The sequence below is a fragment of the Archocentrus centrarchus genome, chromosome 9 (assembly GCF_007364275.1).
Source record: "Archocentrus centrarchus isolate MPI-CPG fArcCen1 chromosome 9, fArcCen1, whole genome shotgun sequence".
Classification (NCBI taxonomy): domain Eukaryota; kingdom Metazoa; phylum Chordata; class Actinopteri; order Cichliformes; family Cichlidae; genus Archocentrus; species Archocentrus centrarchus.
In genome coordinates, this window is record NC_044354.1 from 6,144,658 (window position 1) to 6,164,181 (window position 19,524).

The 19,524-nt window shown below is 40.5% G+C and overlaps 2 protein-coding genes across 6 annotated transcripts; one reads left to right on the top strand and one right to left on the bottom strand.

Annotated features, from left to right (window-relative positions):
* Positions 1–1,366: 1,366 nt before the first annotated feature.
* On the bottom strand, positions 1,367–11,933 carry vdac3 (voltage-dependent anion channel 3). Of its 4 annotated transcripts, XM_030737920.1 has the most exons (11): positions 11,845–11,918; positions 7,867–7,982; positions 6,471–6,542; positions 6,211–6,260; positions 5,722–5,724; positions 5,106–5,258; positions 4,601–4,653; positions 4,282–4,509; positions 4,026–4,176; positions 2,411–2,468; positions 1,367–2,299 (listed from the first exon to the last, which is right to left on the bottom strand). In XM_030737920.1, exons 2-11 carry the CDS (start codon positions 7,976–7,978, stop codon positions 2,208–2,210), a joined length of 972 nt encoding a protein of 323 aa, XP_030593780.1. In that variant the 5' UTR covers positions 7,979–7,982; positions 11,845–11,918; the 3' UTR covers positions 1,367–2,207. The 4 variants fall into 4 exon arrangements, with proteins under 4 accessions (XP_030593780.1, XP_030593783.1, XP_030593782.1 ...); XM_030737923.1 differs by lacking the exon at positions 7,867–7,982 and having other exon boundaries at positions 11,845–11,933; XM_030737922.1 differs by lacking the exon at positions 5,722–5,724.
* Positions 11,934–14,060: 2,127 nt separating this feature from the next.
* On the top strand, positions 14,061–19,365 carry enkd1 (enkurin domain containing 1). 2 transcript variants are annotated; one of them, XM_030738005.1, is made up of 9 exons: positions 14,061–14,105; positions 14,201–14,368; positions 14,815–14,899; positions 16,535–16,759; positions 16,921–17,096; positions 17,184–17,339; positions 17,479–17,621; positions 17,761–17,897; positions 18,882–19,365. In XM_030738005.1, exons 3-9 carry the CDS (start codon positions 14,815–14,817, stop codon positions 19,040–19,042), a joined length of 1,083 nt encoding a protein of 360 aa, XP_030593865.1. In that variant the 5' UTR covers positions 14,061–14,105; positions 14,201–14,368; the 3' UTR covers positions 19,043–19,365. The 2 variants fall into 2 exon arrangements, with proteins under 2 accessions (XP_030593865.1, XP_030593866.1); XM_030738006.1 differs by lacking the exon at positions 14,061–14,105 and having other exon boundaries at positions 14,154–14,368.
* The last annotated feature ends 159 nt before the right edge of the window (positions 19,366–19,524 follow it).

Sequence of the window (19,524 nt, forward strand, 5' to 3'; positions counted from 1 at the left end):
TTATAATTTCCTTGAAACAATGAAAAAGAAGTCAAATGTGTGAATTTTAACAAAACTGTGAATTGTCACAAAACTCACATTTTACTCTGGTCTTTTGTTTTTGAGCTTTGCTACATTAATCCAGTGATGTGCAGCTCCATCACAATTGTTTCCACATTCTTCTCCCTGTTCCCATCTTAATCCCAACAATTAAAAATGGTACTGTAAATATCACACAGTGATGTTAATTATCATCAAGTGTCCCTGTGTACAGACTTTAATGCTGTTAAGATTGTAAAAATGTCACAATTAAATTTTGTACCTGGCATACAGTTTTAATGGACTGATTGGAGTTTCTTTTGATTCATTTCCAATTAATCAATGTGGACATGAGTACTCTGATTATTTCCAGTGCTCATGTAACTGCAGTCTTGTGAAAAACTGAGCACACCCCATGATTCAGTGACTTATAGAAACACCTTTAGTAGCAATAGATTGAAGTAATTATTTTCTGTATGACTTTATCAGTCTTTCCCATGCTGGAGGAATTTAGACTCTCTCTTTATAGTGTTGTTCGTTGAGGTTTGCAAGCACTCATTTATGCACAGCTCTCTTAAGGTGCCACCATAGCATTTCACTCAGGTTGAGGTCTGCTCTGCACCTTGATTCTTTTCTTTTTCAGCCATTCTGTTGTAGATTTTCAGATCACTGTGCTGTTTCATGACTTAATTTCAGCCAAGCTGTAGCTGTCAGACAGATGTCCTCACATTTGACACTAGGATACTTTGCTATACAGAGGAGTTCATGGTTGACTGACTGCAACACAAACCCAGTTCATCACCCCTGCACTGCTTGACAGTTCCTGGTTTTCTACAAACATCTCAATTATTCAGAGGACATTGTTGCACAAGTCTTGTGGTTTGTTCAGATGCAACTTTGCAGACCTATACTGTGCCACCATGTTCTTTTTAGAGTGAACAGGCTTTCTCCTTAAACACCTTCCAAAAAAGCCATACTTGTTCAGTCTTTTTCTAATTGCACTGTCATTAACTTTGACATTTAAAATGCTGAGGCCTGCACAGTCTGAGATGTAGCTCTTGGTTCTTATGCAATTTCTGTGAGCATTGGTCTGACTTTGCTGGGATGTCAACTTATAGGAAGATTATGGCATTATGGGTTTACACACTCACTCACACACATACCTGAATGCTTCAGACCTGCAAATGCCAAAACATTTGCAATCATAGAGGTGGTCACACATGCTGATGATCAATTAATCGTGTGCATTTGATTAGCAGCACCTGCTAACCCCTCTTAATTCTAATGGAAGTAGTAAGGGTGTATTTAGTATTTCACAGTCATTGAAATCATTTCATGACTAAAATCATAGAGTTTTAAATTCTTTATTTAATTCATTCAATAAAGTCAGTTTGAGGTCCTAACTGTTGGCTAACTTCCTATACGAAGCACAGCACAGATAAAGTGAAATGTAGTGCTAAAGGTTTAACAGTTATGGGACACAAACGTGAGGTGACACAGAGATCCTAACATTTTTACCTAAACAGGACCTGAAAAAGAAACTGAGGGATCACAGTGTTTAACTGTTTTATCCAGGTCTAACAGTGGAGCCGCAGTCCACTCACAGAAGCACAACCCGTCTTTCCTGCTTAATGCTCTCTAGCCTCTATTTCATCTGTTGTCAATATGACAATGAAAAGTCAAAAAAAAACCTCTTTAACCTTTAAAGCATGCAACAGAACAGCAATGCACCAAAAACAAAGACCCTCTAACGATCTCCCAGAGTATATCTGAATAACACAGAATTAGAAGGTGCTTCAGACAGAATACAGAGAGGTTTGAAACACAGATCCTCTATTAAAAGTGCACTTTGTCTGGCCAAAGCAGCCATAAGTAGCACAGCACTTAGAGAATGGGGTTTTTGCATGGACTGACATCTAACAAGACTATTTTATGCTGTACTCTGGTAATATATGCTCAAAACTGATCTGTGAGTTATGTACATAATATAATATTTGATTGCTTTAGAATTACAGTATCAGAGGTCTTAGAGGCTTCTTGGGGTTTCAGGGTTAAGGCAAAGTATGTGTGTATGTGTGTGCATCTGTGTGTGGGAAGGGAAGATGTAGTGATGTGTTGGTGAGTGGGCCGTTGCGGTGTATTCTTCTCCTGTGTTGCTTTCCTCCTGTACTGCCCCGCCCTGCTGATTCTTACGCCTCCAGCTCAAAACCAAGGCCGATTTTGTGCCCACCGGCGTTCACGTTCTTCCCATCGATCAGAGCAGAGAGGGTGAGCTTCACTCCTGTGGGGAAAAACGTCACATCATGGATCATGTAACCGTACAGATGCTTAAAGGCTGTTGTTATGGAAAACATTTTTTTTTTTTTTTTTTTTTTAAAGTCAACGAGCTAACCTGGCCTGAGTGTTTGTGTGTATCCAAGTCCAACAATGCAGGCGTTGTTAACCTTGGCCTGTGCGGAGAAACAGAATATCAGGTGAGATAATCATGAACACAGCATTAGAAGAGTAAATAGACTGGGTTACACAATATACAGTTTATCATAAATATGAATGCATCAGCCTCAGGCAACAGTTGCAGAGGAGTAAGATAACGACGCTTGAGAAGCAAGCGTGCAGCTGGAGGGATGACTCAGTAGGCAGCTGGTTCCAGATTCAAATATTTAAACAGCTACTGGATGGATGAAATGAAGCAAAAAAATTTAAGTCACAGTCCTTTCACTCACATAATGGAGAAGGAAGCATGAGAAAAAAAAAAACTACTCAAATACATTTAGGAAGACAGATGAGTGGAAGAGAATAGAAAAGTAAATGAGAACGTAAATAACCTGCAAAAACAATACAAAAGCAAAAAAGCAGAAATATAAATTTGTCATTTTATAAATTAATTACCCACATTTTGTATATTTTTCATGTATGTAATATAATATATTTACTGATCACATATTTTATTTTTACAGATTTGGTTCTCCATCGATCTGCACGTATCTTAGCAGTAGAAATTTGGCAACAGTGTAATTTTTGATGTTCTACCTGGATGCGAGTACTCTGTATAAACTATGTGTAACAAACAACAATATATTAAAAAGCAAAAGCAAAGACAGATGTCTGAACATTATTTTTTTTTCCAAATGTTAGCGGATACCTACAACACAAGTCAGTTAAGTAAACCCTCAGTTACACAAGCCTAGAGACCAGTCAGCAACCGCCATCAACCAGGGAAAAATGTGTGGTCAACACCACCACCTAGTGAATGAAAATTTGAATTTCAGTTGTTTAGCAGTTGCAAGAATTTTGGGTTGCTAAGGTCTCATCGAGTGGTCTCTAGGCCTGTGACACTGGGGCTTTAGTCGACATGCGACACCTCATTAACTTCAGTTCATCAAATGCCTGAAAAGCCACTGATATTTTCATCACCCTCATTCCAATTTATTATTTACACAGTCCACACACACTGTTTAGTGCTCATTATCAAACATTATACTGCCAAAGCTGTAACTTAACTAGTGGGCATATGGAGCAACATCCATTCATCAATCCATTTTCTCAGCTGCTTATCTAATTTAAGGCTACAGAGGGGACTGGAGCTTATCCCTGCTGTCATTGGGTGAATGGTGGGATAAAACCTGGATAGATCATCAGTCCACAGAACCAGCACACAGAGACAGACAACCACTCACACTCACAGACAATTTAGCATCACCAATTAAACTAACATGCATGTCTATGGAGCGTGGGAGGAAGCCGGAGTACCAGGAGAACATGGAAACTGCACATAGAAAGACCCCAGCCGGAAGGCAAATTTAAACCTAGAACATTTTTGTTATGCAGCAACAGGTCTAAGTGCTGCACCACTGTGCCAATGCTAAACATAGCTGCTGTACATTTAAGTCAAAGCTCAAGTACAGTCTCACAGAAATGCTAGCGTGACTAACTAGTATCGAACAGCTATTTATTTACTTATTTTAGCATTTTAGATGTGTGCATGATGTTTTGAAGTTAGTGCTTACCGACAGGGAGGCATCCTTTTCCAGCTGGTATTTGGCTCCAATTCCAAAACGTGTGTTGTTGCTGCCTGCTGTCCAGGCCAGGTTGACTGCTGTCTCCAGGTTGCTGTTCACCTTTTGGTAAATCGAGCCTCCGAACTCTGTGCCATCATTACTGAAATACAGCAACAAACAACATAAGAACTGAGAGAACGAAAGAAAGAAAAAAAAAAACAGTGTTAAGACTTCCTTTTCTTTGTACTACACTGTAGTGACTTACACACAGGTGTGAAGCTGGAAGTCATCAGCTTTGTATCCAAGTGCCAAGTTGTTCTTGGTCAGTTTAGATTTGGCAGTGTCGAAAGCCATCTGGTAACCAGCCAGCCAGCCCTCGTAGCCAAGCACGGCCGCCGTGTGGACAGTGGGGCCGGCCATGTCAAAGTCCAGGTCACAGCCCACATTCACAAAGTCCCGCTTGTAGCTAGTCTTCAGTTTGGCACTCTTCTTGCTAAAGAATGTCATTATTAGAATCTTTATTATATGCATCTCTATTGAGTACACTTATTAAAAATCAAAAAATTTCAACAGGTTACTCTTACCCAGTGTTGGGCACAAATGACGTGTCCAGACCGAGCTTCAGGCCGTTAGCCAGCTACAGACAGGAGGCACACGTGATCAGCTATATATCTTTTTAGTAGATGCTTATGGCAACCATGGCCACAGCTGTACAAGTAACACCATCATCCAAATGTCTGGGCTTCAAAAAATTTTTTTCTATTGTTGGATCTGTATGATGTTGATGACCCTGTATGATATCCCTAATATGGTCATCACAGACACAGACACAGTTCTGGCTGTGAAAGACACTTGCCATTCAACTTTCTGTTTATGAGGGGCAGCCAATCACAAGAAAGACAGCTTACAGGGAGAGGAGCTAAAACGGCTTGTTCAGGCTGCGCAGTATAAGATACAAATAGGATTATTTTGAATGTGAATTATGTAAAGCTAGTCGAGTCCAAGAATGAAAACATGGAGCCCAAAAGCAGCATAACAGGTCCCCTGTAAATGGTTAAAATGTCTGATATCCTGTATGCTTGACTTCACCTGGTCCTCCAGGGTGATTTCTGTTGTGAGTGTGTTGTCAGTGCTCCACTTCTGGGAGAAGGTGAGACCCAGATCTTTCATTTTGTACTTTGTCTCCAGGTGGCCTCCTGATTTCCCTGTATCTGTGTTGCTGGAGCCAGAAGTGGCAAACTCCTGTAGGAGATAGAGGGATCGAGTAATGAGGGGGAGATGGAAAATGACATGGGAAGGAAAGTAGAAATGGACATTAGAGCACAGCTAAAGACAGCAGAGAGAGGGGGCAAAACAGAGATGAAGATAACAAGCATTGCTTTTTTGGGGGGGGGCTTTTCCTCTGCCAAACAATCCCTCACAGGTTTGCGTGGCTGATTATTTAAAATAATAACTACACCTTTAAGATGGAGAAATGAGTTGGGAAGGAAAACTGAGGGCTGTGAGGGAGAGGCTGGTCATGAGTGTTTGACGATCAGTGCGGTTACAGCTGCAGATGGGGTAGTGCGGTCACTTAGGTGAGCTATTACTGCAAAGGATGAATTCTCAGAAAGCCTGCACACAAACATGACAGCTATCACACTTGCACCCTGCAGTGCACCTGTGTTTAATCATTGCATATACACACTCTCTCCCTCACTCTTACCATCTGACAGGAGCATCCAAAGAAGAAGCAGAGAAAAGAGAAAAGAGAGAAAGTTAGGAAAAAAAACCACACAGAGTCTTTGTGTGTGACAATTTAACCACTTGCTGGGAAAATGAAAAGCAGAGCTAAAGGAAGCAGAAGTTTGCACACAGAGAGGATGCTTTTACGAAGTTTTTATGAATGAGGTTTGAACTGGATGGGATCTGGAAAACTCTATGCAAGTGCTCATTTGTGGTTTTACTATAGCAACCAGTTTACAGTAACACAGAAACGCAGCACGTCGTGGTGAAACTCTTTCCCTTTGTGACAGAACATGCTGCTTCAGAGGCAAGAGTAAGGAATAAACTCAAGAGTGTTTCTCTGCTGACTCTGTAGGTAGAGGTACATCACATGCACGCTGTGAGTCAGACGTTTGAGCTACATCTGAGTGCTTAGAGAGAGGCTTGAAGCTGAATTTTAACTGCAACCAGAGACAACAGTAATACTTACAACTCCACTTTGAGACTTGGTCTTAACATCTAGCTTCAGTACACCATAACCTGGGGAGAAAGGAAATTGGGGTATTTTAAAAAAGATACTAGAAGAAAGGGCTGGAAAAGTAACCTGTGTCTTTGTACTAGCCAGAAAAACAACAAACACGCAAACTGTTCTCTAAAAATCTGCCCTACGATCAGCTGCAATAAAATAGCAAAAAATGAGCAGCAGTGACATATTCATACATATCTTAAGTGATTTTTTCCCCCACTTACCGAAGCCTTTATTGAGGATATCTTTGGCAGATTTCCCCAGGTCTGAGTATGCAGGAGGGACAGCCATTGTGTCTGAGGAAAGAAAAATGCACAGTTTCTTCACAGCAGTAAAACACACACAGAAACACACGTCAATGAACTTTTCATGTAAAGAGATGCCAGCAATTTAGAAATGCACTTTTACAGTATTGGGAAACTTGCAAAATTAAACAAAACAAAAATAAATAAAATGTTCAGATGTATCTCTTTCCAGTGTGGGTTTTATGTTTAAAAAAAAAAAAAAAATGCTGTTCATACTCCAGTTTGTCACAGATTAAGTGTCAGGCCAAAATGGAAACATTCATATCATATAGCACAGCAATATAACCAATTGTCAAGTATTATTAAAGCGCATGATGTGCGGTTCTCCCAGCAAGGACTAAATTGATCCAGAAATATCAGCGGAGTGTCCCTTTAAATCGAGATGCTAAAATAAAATTAATATTTGAGCTTTACACTTTTGCGGAAGCTGTGCAGCGCAACTCAGAGAGCACTTTTGAGGCCATACACACATGCTGACTAGCACTGCAGATAGCATTTTCTATCAAGTATCTACTCACAATCAATCAATACACATCAATAAAAACCAGCAGGGGGGCTGTCTGGGTGCTGGTTATATCCAGCTTCTCTCCTCCCCCTCTATCTTCCACAGAAACCCTATTGATTGCCTAGCAGCAGTGCATGAGCAAGCAACAGAGGTTGTTAAACTAATGAAAGGGTTTCTCCACTTTAGGAGGCCATTGAATGTGCAGGGACATTTTTTTTTTTTTTTGCAACAGCTGTCACAAAATTTGAATGAAAACATCTTTACTGTGAAGAATATATGTTTGGTCCAGAATGCTGCCAGGCCAATGCAGCAGAGCTGGCATATGCAGTGGCTGGTTTGGTTAGTCAGCAACTACCACTCCTGCACACCACTGCACTGCACTGTTTCAGAGTCATCAGGATCCCCTGGGTCAGAGTGTGTGTGTGTGTGTGTGTGTGTGTGTGTGTGTGTGTAGAAGGTATTTTTAACAAGATGACTTACTTAGCCTGGGAATTTACTTATAATCTAAAAGTGGTTAATATTTTACTGTCACCTCACCTCTTTTTCTGTGCTCACTGCTCATGCACCTCTCACCTACCTCATCTTTTCTGCAGGAGATGGGAAATGCACCTAACACATGCGTGACTGAGCCACTGCAGACAGATCAAATGCTGTCACTAGAGACCAACACATTAAATCAACAAAGGGCATTAATGAAAACTGCTCAGACTCAAAGTCCTCTCCTCCCGCAGTGATACAGCCAACATGCCATCCAGGGACCCTGATGATAATTCATCTGCATCTCTACATGTACAACCCCCCCCCACTCACCATGTCCCTTTGCCGTGTGGCTCTGACATGTCACACAGTGGTCTTTGTTCTCTGCATGTTGGTCTTTTCCTGGCATGTCCTGCTGCTGTACAATCCCAACATTCTCTGCCATGACTCTTCAGATGGAGAAGTACAAGGAGGGACAATACAAAACTTTTGGCAAGAAGTCATTCACTGCTTTCACAGCATCATTACACAATATAAGGTCTTGTTTGAAAGTGGCTCTTAACATGTGTTGTATTGCTATTACGGCTACTGTACCACAGCCACACTTAAGTGATGTAAACCAGCAGAAGATGAACACATGTACTTCGTGCACTGCATATAAACCAGGCCTGTGTAAAGATGTGAAAAGATGATCTTTTGAAATGCTTTTCCTTTTGTCCCACACAAAAGTACAAAAACAGAACAAATCATACAAGTAAATATGAAACTTGATATCAGGTTCTTTCTCCTCTGGCACATCACCTACTGAGTCCTATATTTACAATAATCTCTCTCCAAATGTACCTTTTATACACAAAAATTTTAGCTCAGAAAATGTGGTTTGAATTCAAAGTATTTCTTTATTTAGTGTCCATAACTAAGGAAGCAACAGTCAGAGTTAAAGCGGACCTATTACCGTTGCACGGGTGGGTGCTCTTATTAAGCATAGCCAGAGTTTTAAATAATGAGGTTTGTATGAAAAAGTAACCCCTGTGTGAGACTACAAGTTCAGGTTTCAGACCGCTCTAAGAGCTTGCCTCTGTATGGCATCAAAAAGAGGGGATATCCCATTTACTAATCACACTTACTGTTTGCAAAGGGCAGCCAATCAGAAGAAAGCTGCAGGGTTCTAGCCTGAAACAATTTCACAGGCGGAGTGAGTGTACGGGGTGTAGTGAAAATAGACAAACCGCTTGCTAATGATAATAGTTGTGTTGCTAGCTACGACGGCAATCACTTCCGGTAGCTAACTGCTCGTCCTGACGGCATCTCAGCAAAGGCGCAGCGCCGGACATAAAGTGATGAAGAATCTAAAACAGCTTGTTTCAAACAACAGATGAACTTAAGGTATGCACCAAGCCACAGTCAAAAAAAAAAAAGACAAAAATATTCTGAAGCATGAATCATGCAAAGCTACTCTAGTACAGTCCAAGACGAGATATACAACAAATTAAACAAATTACCACCTTTTAGGCTGATGTGGTTAAAATTACATTAAGTCCAATATAAACACTATCATTTATTTGGTGTTGTGCGGTAAATGCATGTCCAGTATTCACTCACCTTTACCTTTCTTACATTCTTCTATTAACTCCTGAGGCTAAACTCGGACTCAAACTAAACAATGATAAGCTCGGTGAAAAACTGAACAATGAACTGAAACTCACTGTAAAGCTCTGATGTTCTTTCAAGGTCCAGTTTCAGGTGAGACTTATCTATAGAGGCCCCATCACTTTCTTACACCATCATTTGATGCTTTTGCTCTCATATGGCAAATATATCAATAACAGACTCCTTGGCTGAGTTTCACCCACATGGCTTTATCCATGTGGATTAACGTGGATTAAGCCTTAGACTAAAATCTTTTGTCAATGGAGCTCTTTGAGTTCTCTTTTTATTCTGGGACTAGGCTAAATCCATGTTAGGGAAACTGGGTGTTTAATTTGAACTGGACACTTTCAACAAAACCCAGGAAAAGACCTTTTGTTCTTTTTTAACTGCTGTAACACAGGCATTTTCCAACTTTTGGGATAAATAAAGCCTTTGTTGTCTTAAGAGCTCCATCATTCTCACCTAGAAAATGCCAAAATGTCCTGTCCATCACCTGTGCTCTCAGTCTCCATTGCATAACACGCAGCAGCTACGTGTCAGACCACATGCAATTCCCAATACGTCTTTGTCATTTCATCCGACAGACAATCCTTCTCCACTCTCCATCCCCTCACCCCCTTCTCCACACAGTCCATTTTTCCCCTCTTAGCCTTCATCGCTAAGTCTCAGCTCTAAATTTAACCCATGTGAGAACATGACACTGCAACACATGTGACTTGGCTTTCAACATACAACCTCCTCCAGGTTCAGTCTATTAAGACTGAAAAACTGGTGTATTTGTCTGTATTGTACCAGCACAGTGCATTTATACACAAAAACACAACTCATGGTAATACTTAGAATACGCAAGCTGTAGCCTAGCCTATTTTTACAATTAACTGTCCATTAGTTGCCTTAGTATTCATCAATTGTGTAAATAAGTGACATGTTTTCAGTTCACACTGTAAGGACCTGCTCCTAAACTTGTCAATTTTTATGTTGCACTTACTTTCACTTGACTGACTAAAGGGGTATTTCTCCTCTCACGGAGCACAGGATAGGTCTTCTTTTTAAAAAACAAAAACAAAAACAAACAAACAAAAATGTATTTTTCGCTTACTCTGCTTCTGAAATATAAAAACATTTAAATATCTAATTTGACTCCAAATAAACTGAGGAGAAGAACAACTTATGTATTACATTTTATTACCCAATCAAGTACAATAAATGTCAGTAATCAATAATGTGAACTGGCATCATCTAACTGATTAAATGAAAGGAATAATTCTAACATTCATACAACACATAGCCATAAAAATGTAATCAGCCAGTTGCACAACTCTGGCCTAACCTAAAAAAAACAAGGCAAGTGTGTGTGTGTGTGTCACATAATGCAGGGAATGTCTGTGAGAGATAAGGTGAAATGCAGTCGAGTTACTTGCTCACAATTTATAGCTTGAATTTAAAGTGAAATGTGCAGCACTGTCCTGGATCAGAGTCACTTTTTATGGGTTTTAATGTGTACAGTGACAACAAAAAGACTCCGGCTGTGTGTGTTTGGCTCATAAAGTGCTTGCAGCATGCAATAATGATATCAATATACTTTTTAACAGTGACACAATCAGGCATTTGATCAACAGGCCTGTGAATAGTGACTCTTTTAAAAACAGGCACTCGACCAATACTGAAATTTTGGAACTGATGCTGATATTCTTTATAGATTCCAGCAGAGCGTTTCACTACCTAGTTAACAACTTAATTTGAATACAGCACTAGACTTTGCACCAGGCTTCTGCTACATGTGCTGCAGACAGTGCAGAGTGGTGTGAACCACATTTTCTGAGCTGCTCTACTAAGCACACTGCGTGATGACACCATTTCTAAATAACCCCAGTCATATTTTTTCCCCCAGCAGAATATATACCAATACTATTATCCAAATATCAGCTGATAACACTTTCACTGATTGGTTTATGCAAATGACCTGATAAAACTATTTCACTAGGACAATGGCGCGGATAAGATTATATGATTTAACATGAAGGAAAAGCGACATAAAAAGTTACATTGACAAAAGATAACGGTCCTAGTTGTTAATGTCCCCCTGTGCTTCTTAAACACACAGATAACACGTTTTTAATAGACGCATGGCCTCATGCCGCCCTCTCCTATGAGAACGTGCTGATGGCCAGATGCGTCCATCCTCTCATGTCCTTTGTGCGTAAGCTGCTGACTGTGTCCACCTCACTTAAAAAAAAAAAAAGCCCAATCTCTGCCTTAAATTGCATATTTTAGATTTTGCAGCACAATAGTGCAATAAGTCACGTTGAAAGCTCAGAAAACTGGAGGGGGGGGGGGGGGGGGGGGGGGTTGCTGCATGTCGTCAACACTGGTGGCAAGTTTTGGGAAGCGGACTAAACTTGAATCTTTCGAGCAGTTTGCAGTTGTTAATTTTGGTTAACTATCGGGAATACACAGGCCAAAACTGGCATTAAAACCTTGACATAGCCGTCTGCGGCGGCAGCTACTCCCACCCATGTGTGACTCATATCTCACTGAAAGTCAAGCGATTGTTGACAACAACTGTCAATGCAGGGGGAAAAAAAAACAAAACACCGCAAAAAAGCAACTTTTTTTTTTTTTCTTTTTAACCGGGATTTGCAAAAGACTCTAAAAGCTTACCTTTTCTTTTGGTGCGGAGTGTTGTAGCGTTTAAAAGGGCTGTTCGGTGCAGCGGAGCAGTGAAGAAGAAGAAAGCAGAGCCAACCACACTGAGCAGGCGCAGGTCAGACCGCCAGCCGAGGGCGGGGCCGTTGTACAAGTGACATTGAGCACCAAAACCTATCTGTTATCAAATGTTTTCAATATGCATATTTTGTCCATGAAGTAAATACTCATGCATGAGAAAACAAATTAATGCTGAGCAGTTCTCAAATTTGAAATAGGGAAGAATATGTTGATATAAAGGTGACAAATGCAATTGAGGCAAGTGCATATTTGATAGCAACTCAGAGGTTGGTAATTCCAGTGTATATAAGAATCTGTTGAATCTTAAAATAGTTTCAGTGTTGTCTTCATAAATTAAAATATGGAGACTTCTCTGGAAATGTACCATCTCAGAAATAAAGTTGGTTGGAAGAATTTGCTAAGATTTTTTTAATTTTTTTTTATTACACCCTTCTCGGAAATCTTGCTATAGTTCTAACCCCCTGTCTGCTAGAGAAAAAAATCAAAGTGCAAACCACTACCACGTGTTTGTCCTCTTACTGAAGACTGCTGGCGAGGGATACAAAGTGCCCTGCAAGACATTTCTAATTCCAAAATTCCCTTAGAAAGTAAGTCTGTGTATTTTGACTATATACTTCCAAACTGGATTTAGAAAATTAAGATCTCAAAAGCTGGATACGTGGATGGAAATCACAAAGAGTATTTACAAAATGGAGAAGATAACAGCATTTACATTTTAATTAATTAATTGCTTCTATTATTTCACAAACACTAAGCACTGAACCACATCTTTAACCTGGTTCTGCAGCTGGAGAGGGTCCCCTCACTCTGGAAAACATCATACCTTCTCCACTGAACCTATTCCCACCTTGATAAGGGGAGTGGCACTGTGAGGATTTTGTTTTTTGATTTCTCCAGTGCCTTCAATACTATAAAGACCCCTCTATTGAGAGACAAGCTGAACGGGATGCAAGTTAACCCACACCTGGTGACCTGGGTTATGGACTACCTCACCAACAGACTGCAGTATGTGAGGCTGAGGGACTGTACATCTGAGACTGCAATCAGCAGTACTGGTGCACCACAGGGGACTGTCCTCTCTCCTTTCTTGTTCACACTGTACACATCTGACTTCCAGCACAACTCTGAGATGCGTCATATGCAGAAATTCTCAGATGACACAGACATCGTCAGCTATGTCAGGAGTGGACAAGTGGATGAGTACAGGAGACTGGTGGATGACTTTGTGGAATGGTGCCAACTGAACCAACTGCTGCTGAACACGTCCAAGACTAAGGAGATGGTAGTGGATTTCCGTAGGTCTGGACCACCCCCACAGCCAGTGTCCATTGGGGGGATTGATATGGAGATGGTGAGGACCTACAAGTACCTCGGTCTGCAGCTGGATGACAAACTGGACTGGTTGGTGTGCACAGACACACTGTACGGGAAGGGGCAGAGCTGGCTTTATTTTCTGAGGAGATTGGGGTCCTTCAACATCTGCAGAAAACTATTGCAGATGTTCTACCAATCTATAGTTGCCAGCATCCTTTTCTATGCGGTTGTGTGCTGGAGGGGCATACATCATAACATCATTATATATGTTGATATTTGGTACTGCATAAATTAGACACCTTATAACTTTACTATTGTATATTACTGCACTGCATTGTTTGCACATCTGCGTCTGCACATTTATATATGTATATTGCACTACCAGTCTCATTCATATCCCTGTGTTTTTTGTTTCCTTGTCTCAAAGCACTAAGCCCCTGTACAGCTTAGTATAGTATAGTATAGTATAGTTTGTTAGTCTGTATTATTAGTATTGTTTAATCTTTAATTGTCAGGGTTTTTTTTACCTCCATTGTCTGGATTCTATTTATTATGCATATTAAGCTGCTGGATGCCCGAATATCCTTCAGGATCAATAAAGTATCTATCTATCTATCCATCTATCTATCCAGTTTATGTGTGAATACTGTAGTTATGAAGACTACACTCTGGAGCCGATGACCTCCACCTAATGTCACCCACTTAATGTATGGGTTTGTAAGCCCTGAGTTGAGCATGTCAGGTAAACTGTGTATTTCCTGTGTACTTCCGCAGCACGCTCTCCACGGCTAATGGTTTAGGCACTGCTGAGCCTGAAAGACAATACACAGGGTGACAATACCTCCTGATCCAAAGCGACGGGATTAAAGCAGAAATACACTGTAAAAAAACTGCAACAACGGTTAAATTTTGAGTTGTGACAGTTTGTATTCTGTTTTAAGAAGTCTACCGCTGTGCCTTTGTCTTATTTTTACAGGAATTTGACCGCCATGGACGCTTTTGGATGAATGTCAGCTCTCTGGCTGCTCCGTTTCTGTGTGCGCCTGCTCCGTTGCTATGGTGAGGTGTACCGCAACAAGTGTCGATACCTCGGCGTCATCAGTGTGCGTGAAAACAATCAACTGATAAACAACAGGGAACAGAGGTAAAGAGATTATCTTGCTTACTTTAGGATGCCTAACCAGCTGCATTGATTTGATTGAATTTAAGATTACCAGCTAGTTATTTCTGACTGTGCACGTGCGTGTTTTCTATCTTATCATAAATACGTCGACAGAAAATCTGTTGAGCTAACTTTACAAGCTAAATAACAATAGCAATAGTTAGCCTTTAACAAGCACTGTAATAGTGGATGGATATGTATTTCCACTACTATATTCTGAAGTATCACTGCATTCCCGTCTAGTTGATTTAAGTACAGTTGCTCTGCTGGAGTCTTATACAGTTAGTCTGTATGATTTGGTTTGCTTATTTTTGTTAGAAAGGTCCAGTGATCACAGTAAACACACCACCAGCAGGCCAAAGGAAATCTGTAATCACCAGTCTTATATGTCCTGAAGTAACACTAATAATTCACATTGACTTTTTCAGATGTGTGAGGGACCTTCGTCTATATCTGGGCCGATCCCCCCGGACCCTTCTCTGTTTCCCCAGTACTACAAGCGACCCGCTTCAGGTGATACGCAGCTGCATGGCTGTGGAGTGTTAAAATCCTTATTAAAGTAGATTTCTGTACATGTGCCTTAATTTAGGACAGTAAAGTAAATATTTACAAAATGATTTTGTCCCTTTTAGTTAGATATTGCAGCTGTGAGATGAGTGTCGGGGTGATTTGTGACAGGAGAGCCTCAAAAGTGAAAGGGAAGGTTTACAGCAGGGCTCTTCAACTCCAGGCCTCGAGAGCTCCTGTCCTGCAGGTTTTAGATGTGTCCCTGATCCAACACACCTGAATCAAATGGCTGAATTACTTCCTCAGTATGCAGTCAAGTTCTCCAGAGTCCTGCTAACGACTTCTATATTTGACTCAGGTGTGTTGTAGCAGAGACATATCTAAAACCTGCAGGACAGGGGCTCTCGAGGCCTGGAGTTGAAGAGCCCTGGTTTACAAGATGGTAGCAAGACCTGCTATGATGTTTGGCTTGTGGTGGTACTAACAAAAAGGATGCAGAGCTGGGGGTGACAGAGCTGAAGATGTTAAGATTTTCATTGGGAGTGACCAGGCAGGACATGTTTAGAAATGTGTACATTAGAGAGACTGCTCAGGTTGAGCAGTTTGGAGACAAAGTTAGAGAGGCAAGGCTGAGATGGACATATGCAGAGGTGGAATAGTGGATATATTGGGCAAAGTGTGTTGAAAATGCAGCTAACAGGCAGGAGGAAAAGAGAAAACTACAGAGAAGGTTCATGGATGTAGTGAAGGAGGACAGACAGACAGAGAAGGGTGCTAGGGATAGGGTGACGTGGAGGCAGATGATCTGCTGTGGCGACCATTAAAGAAAGCACCTGAAAGAAGTAGTTGGATATCGTAGCAGCAACTGACACATGGACTCCATAAGTTGTATTGTAATGAACCACACATTTAGAAAAATGTTATTTGAAAGAAATTTTTTAATAAAAAGTTCAACACAAAACAATGATATCAATACTGTTGGGCACATTATAATTCACTAAATATAAACTTATAAAACCAAGTGTGAAATAATTTAGATGAACTCAAATAATAATGAAAACTGGACTTAAAAGAAGAAAACTAACTGAACTATAACAACACAACCAGTCTAAGTGGATTTTGGTGCCTGTTTTCTGGGAGGGGGACTATCTGCATGACTGAACCCACTACCTCCATCAAGTGTTGAAACTGCTCTAAACACTGAAACTAATAAAAACTAAACTGAACCTTGAGACTGTGCTGGGAGTCTGGTAATACCTTCTGGTAATAGCATGTATTGATGTGCCATCCTGGAGGAGTTGGACTACCTGTGCAAATTCTTAAGGGTCCAGGTATGCTACCAGTAGTGACACTGACCCAGGCCAAATGCAAAACTAGTGAAAACAGTCAGAAAAAATGAGGAGAAAAAAAAATGAGAGAAAAATGTCAGTGGCCTCCACCTGTAAAACCATTCCTGTTTCAGGGCTGACTCATTAATTTCATTAACACCAAAGCAGCTGAAACTGATTAACAACCCCCTGTGCTACTTAACTGACCAGAATAACCCAGAAGTTTGACTTATTAAAACGTACTCTTTTAATTATTTTAAGCAGTATATAATAATTTGAGCTGCAATATATATTATTTTTTCTCCTCCTCCAGCTCGAGGGCGTTTAGAGGGAAACCATGATGGAACTTTGGCCCTGCTCTCAGGGCCACTTGCTCCAGATCCAGTGTTGTACCCAGGTTGCTATAGTGCTCGTACCCCAGCACAACAGCCCCGCATCAGCCCCAATGCTACCCATATCCTTGAACGAGGTCAGAAGGGGGTTGTAGGGGAACTACTAAAACTAGACAGTGTCAATGTCACCATTGTTCCAAAACAGAGTAAGTGTAATTTATTTAAAACTGCTGGTTATTAATATTGAACACTGATATATTACCTATTAGTATTTTTTGAGCATCTTATGGAAAAAATGAAAATAATAAATTTGAGTAATTGTATGTGTTAAAAGGAAATTAAGAGTCTTTGTTACCTGGTCCCTCAGAACAGCAAGTGATGCATGACTTTGGTAAAGAGAATATCCGTCGACTGCGAGAGATCCAGAAACGCTGCAAAGAGCAGGAGGCTGAGCGAGCACAGTCCCACTCTGTTCCTGTTAAAGCTCTTTGGACCTCCTCAAAATACCAGAGCGTCCCATCCAGGGTGATGGTCCAGCTACAGGCAAGAAGCATGTCTGGGAAAGATGCTAGCCCTTAAGCAATTTATTTTTCATCATTGGGTTTTAACCACTCTGTTTCTTTTAAGAAGGTTTCCAGTCCAACTGTTAAGCCACAGTGTCAAAACTTTCTGAAGGCACATTCTCATGGTGGGTCTGCTGCCCCCCAAAGGCCACAGTCCAAAACTTCACATGCCACTGGGCAGCGTCGGGCCTCCTGCGACTCTGCACAGGACCTCAACTTGGAAGTGAGGATTGCCAAAGTTTTGGTTTTTGTATTTTTATTAAAAGTTGCTCATAAGAAGAGCAGCATCAGCATCATGTATTAGCAGTGAAGTATCACACGTATGATCTTATACATGCTTGTAGAGATTGTTTAAATTACAGTTGCAGGTTCAAGGTCAGTCCATAGACTTCATAAAACATAATGCCCGGGCTGCAGGAAAAACTGTGCTTCGGCGGTCCCAGTCACTGACAAACCTCAAAGATAAGACTGTACCCAGTGCAGTCAAGGGGGAGGTTCCTCAATAGTGAGTGTTATTCTATGTCATACCTTTTTCACAATCAACTTGAAACTTTCAGTGGCACACGATGTTTCACCACAAGATAGTTTTGACTGTTTTGATATCATTGCTTTTTTTTCTGTCCTTGATATTGACAATAAAACAGCCTTGTGGAAAGGAAGGAGCAGTGGCGTAAGGAGAAAGAGGAGAGGAGGAGGAATGCTCCTGATCCTACAGTCCCAGCTGGACACACCCAGATGCCTGAGAATGACAGACAGGAGACTCTGAAGTCCCTAAAAGAGAGTATGCCTCCTCCCTGACATTCATGAAATAACTGCCATGGGGAGGCCAATAACCTCTAAAAATGCTATACAGTGTTTTTAACTTGGCTGTGTTGTGTTTGTGTTGCTGCCACATTAGTCCTGAAATCCTAAACAGAGTCAGATTGAAAATACTGTTTTTAAGATTTGTACTTGATTAATTGGTTTTGTTTCTTACCTCTCCTCCAGATTGCACTTGGCCCCCCATCTAGTTTAGACCCAGGAAATGCCAAACCAGCCCAGGCCTTTTTGGACTCCTTTTATGGTCATGTTCCTGGGGGAATGTGCCAAGTGTTGTATGGATGAGGGGGAGTTTTGTTTGATGTTTGAAGGATGTGTTGATTTTAAATGGTTAAAGAGTGGGTGCATTTCCTAAATATATCTACATTTGTTCTCCACTTTTAACTTAGTACCATTGTCTTTGAATGATAGATTGAGTGCTGCTATAAGTTAATTTAATACTTAATTGGTATTTGATTGTTATTTCCTGAAGTGGGAAGCGCTACTAACTATATTGACAGGATTTGCAGCTCCTCTAAAGGGGTATTGTGTGTCAGGCCATGATGGTGAGCTGACCACAGGGGCTGTACTGCCAGGGGCCTTGGAGTTTAGCCTGGTGCAGAACTGTTTCCTTAATACTTTGATGTCATTTTGGGTCACCTTCTTTAAGTTGCAGATACTAATTATTTTTCTTTTCTAGTAAAATTCTTTTATTTGGTTTGATTTTTCTTCAGTTTGGCCATCCACTATAAATACTATAACTATGGCAAACTAATCCACAGCTGTGAAAAAAGGGACTAAAAAGAGACTGGACTCTCCATCTGTTAAAAAAGCCTGTTCTACCAGCCCTCCACTGCTCAACCAGCCCTCACAATAACATTAACTTAAAATACAGTAAATAGTAGTACAGAATGAGCATCAGTCTTTGCCTCACTAATTATGTTTTTCTGGCTTTTTTTTCCTTAAGCCCACCGCTCCCTGGTGACCGAGCTGCTTTCACTGCCTCTCAAAGCTGACAATCTGAGTGTTCGCTCACGCCGGGCCCAACTTGACTGTAGGCTTTCTGAAATTGAGGAGGCCATAAAAATCTTCTCCAGGGACAGGGTTTATGTAAAAATAGATTCCTAACACATGAGGAGAAGGAGGGAAGGAAAAGAAGAAGAAAATGTTCCTGTAAATATACTGCTTTATTGAGACTGATTTTCATTTTGTAGTTGCATTAGGTAACATTACATTGAATCTTGTGACATAGATTATTTTTGTAATGTGATTAAATCATTTTGTAAGCTAAAGATTATTGAAGTGATAATGAAACACATGCTGTATACATGCTGCTCAGTTACATGCAATTGTCTTGTGGGAAGAACAGAGAGCCAGATGTTCTACAGACTTAACACAGAAACATTAGTTCCTAAGGTGTCATTTGCTGTGGTTTGATTTATAATTGTGATTGCTAATGATTTATAATAAAGAATATTTTTGTGAAGTTATTGTGTACGTACTACATTTTTAAATTTTGGGATATTAAAACCTGCCAAACAATACACAGTAAAAAGATTTTTTTTTATTTATTGCAAATTACTGAACATACTATTTTTTTCTGTTTTGTA

Coding starts and splice junctions, on each gene's coding strand:
- enkd1 (XM_030738005.1), top strand. CDS start 14,815: ATGTGTGAGGGACCTTCGTCTATATCTGGGCCGATCCCCCCGGACCCT. Junction 16,760..16,920: donor CACCATTGTTCCAAAACAGA/GTAAGTGTAATT, acceptor CTGGTCCCTCAG/AACAGCAAGTGATGCATGAC. Junction 17,622..17,760: donor AAGGGGGAGGTTCCTCAATA/GTGAGTGTTATT, acceptor ACAATAAAACAG/CCTTGTGGAAAGGAAGGAGC.
- vdac3 (XM_030737920.1), bottom strand. CDS start 7,978: ATGGCAGAGAATGTTGGGATTGTACAGCAGCAGGACATGCCAGGAAAA. Junction 6,543..7,866: donor CCACACGGCAAAGGGACATG/GTGAGTGGGGGG, acceptor TTCTTTCCTCAG/ACACAATGGCTGTCCCTCCT. Junction 2,300..2,410: donor CACACAAACACTCAGGCCAG/GTTAGCTCGTTG, acceptor TTTTCCCCACAG/GAGTGAAGCTCACCCTCTCT.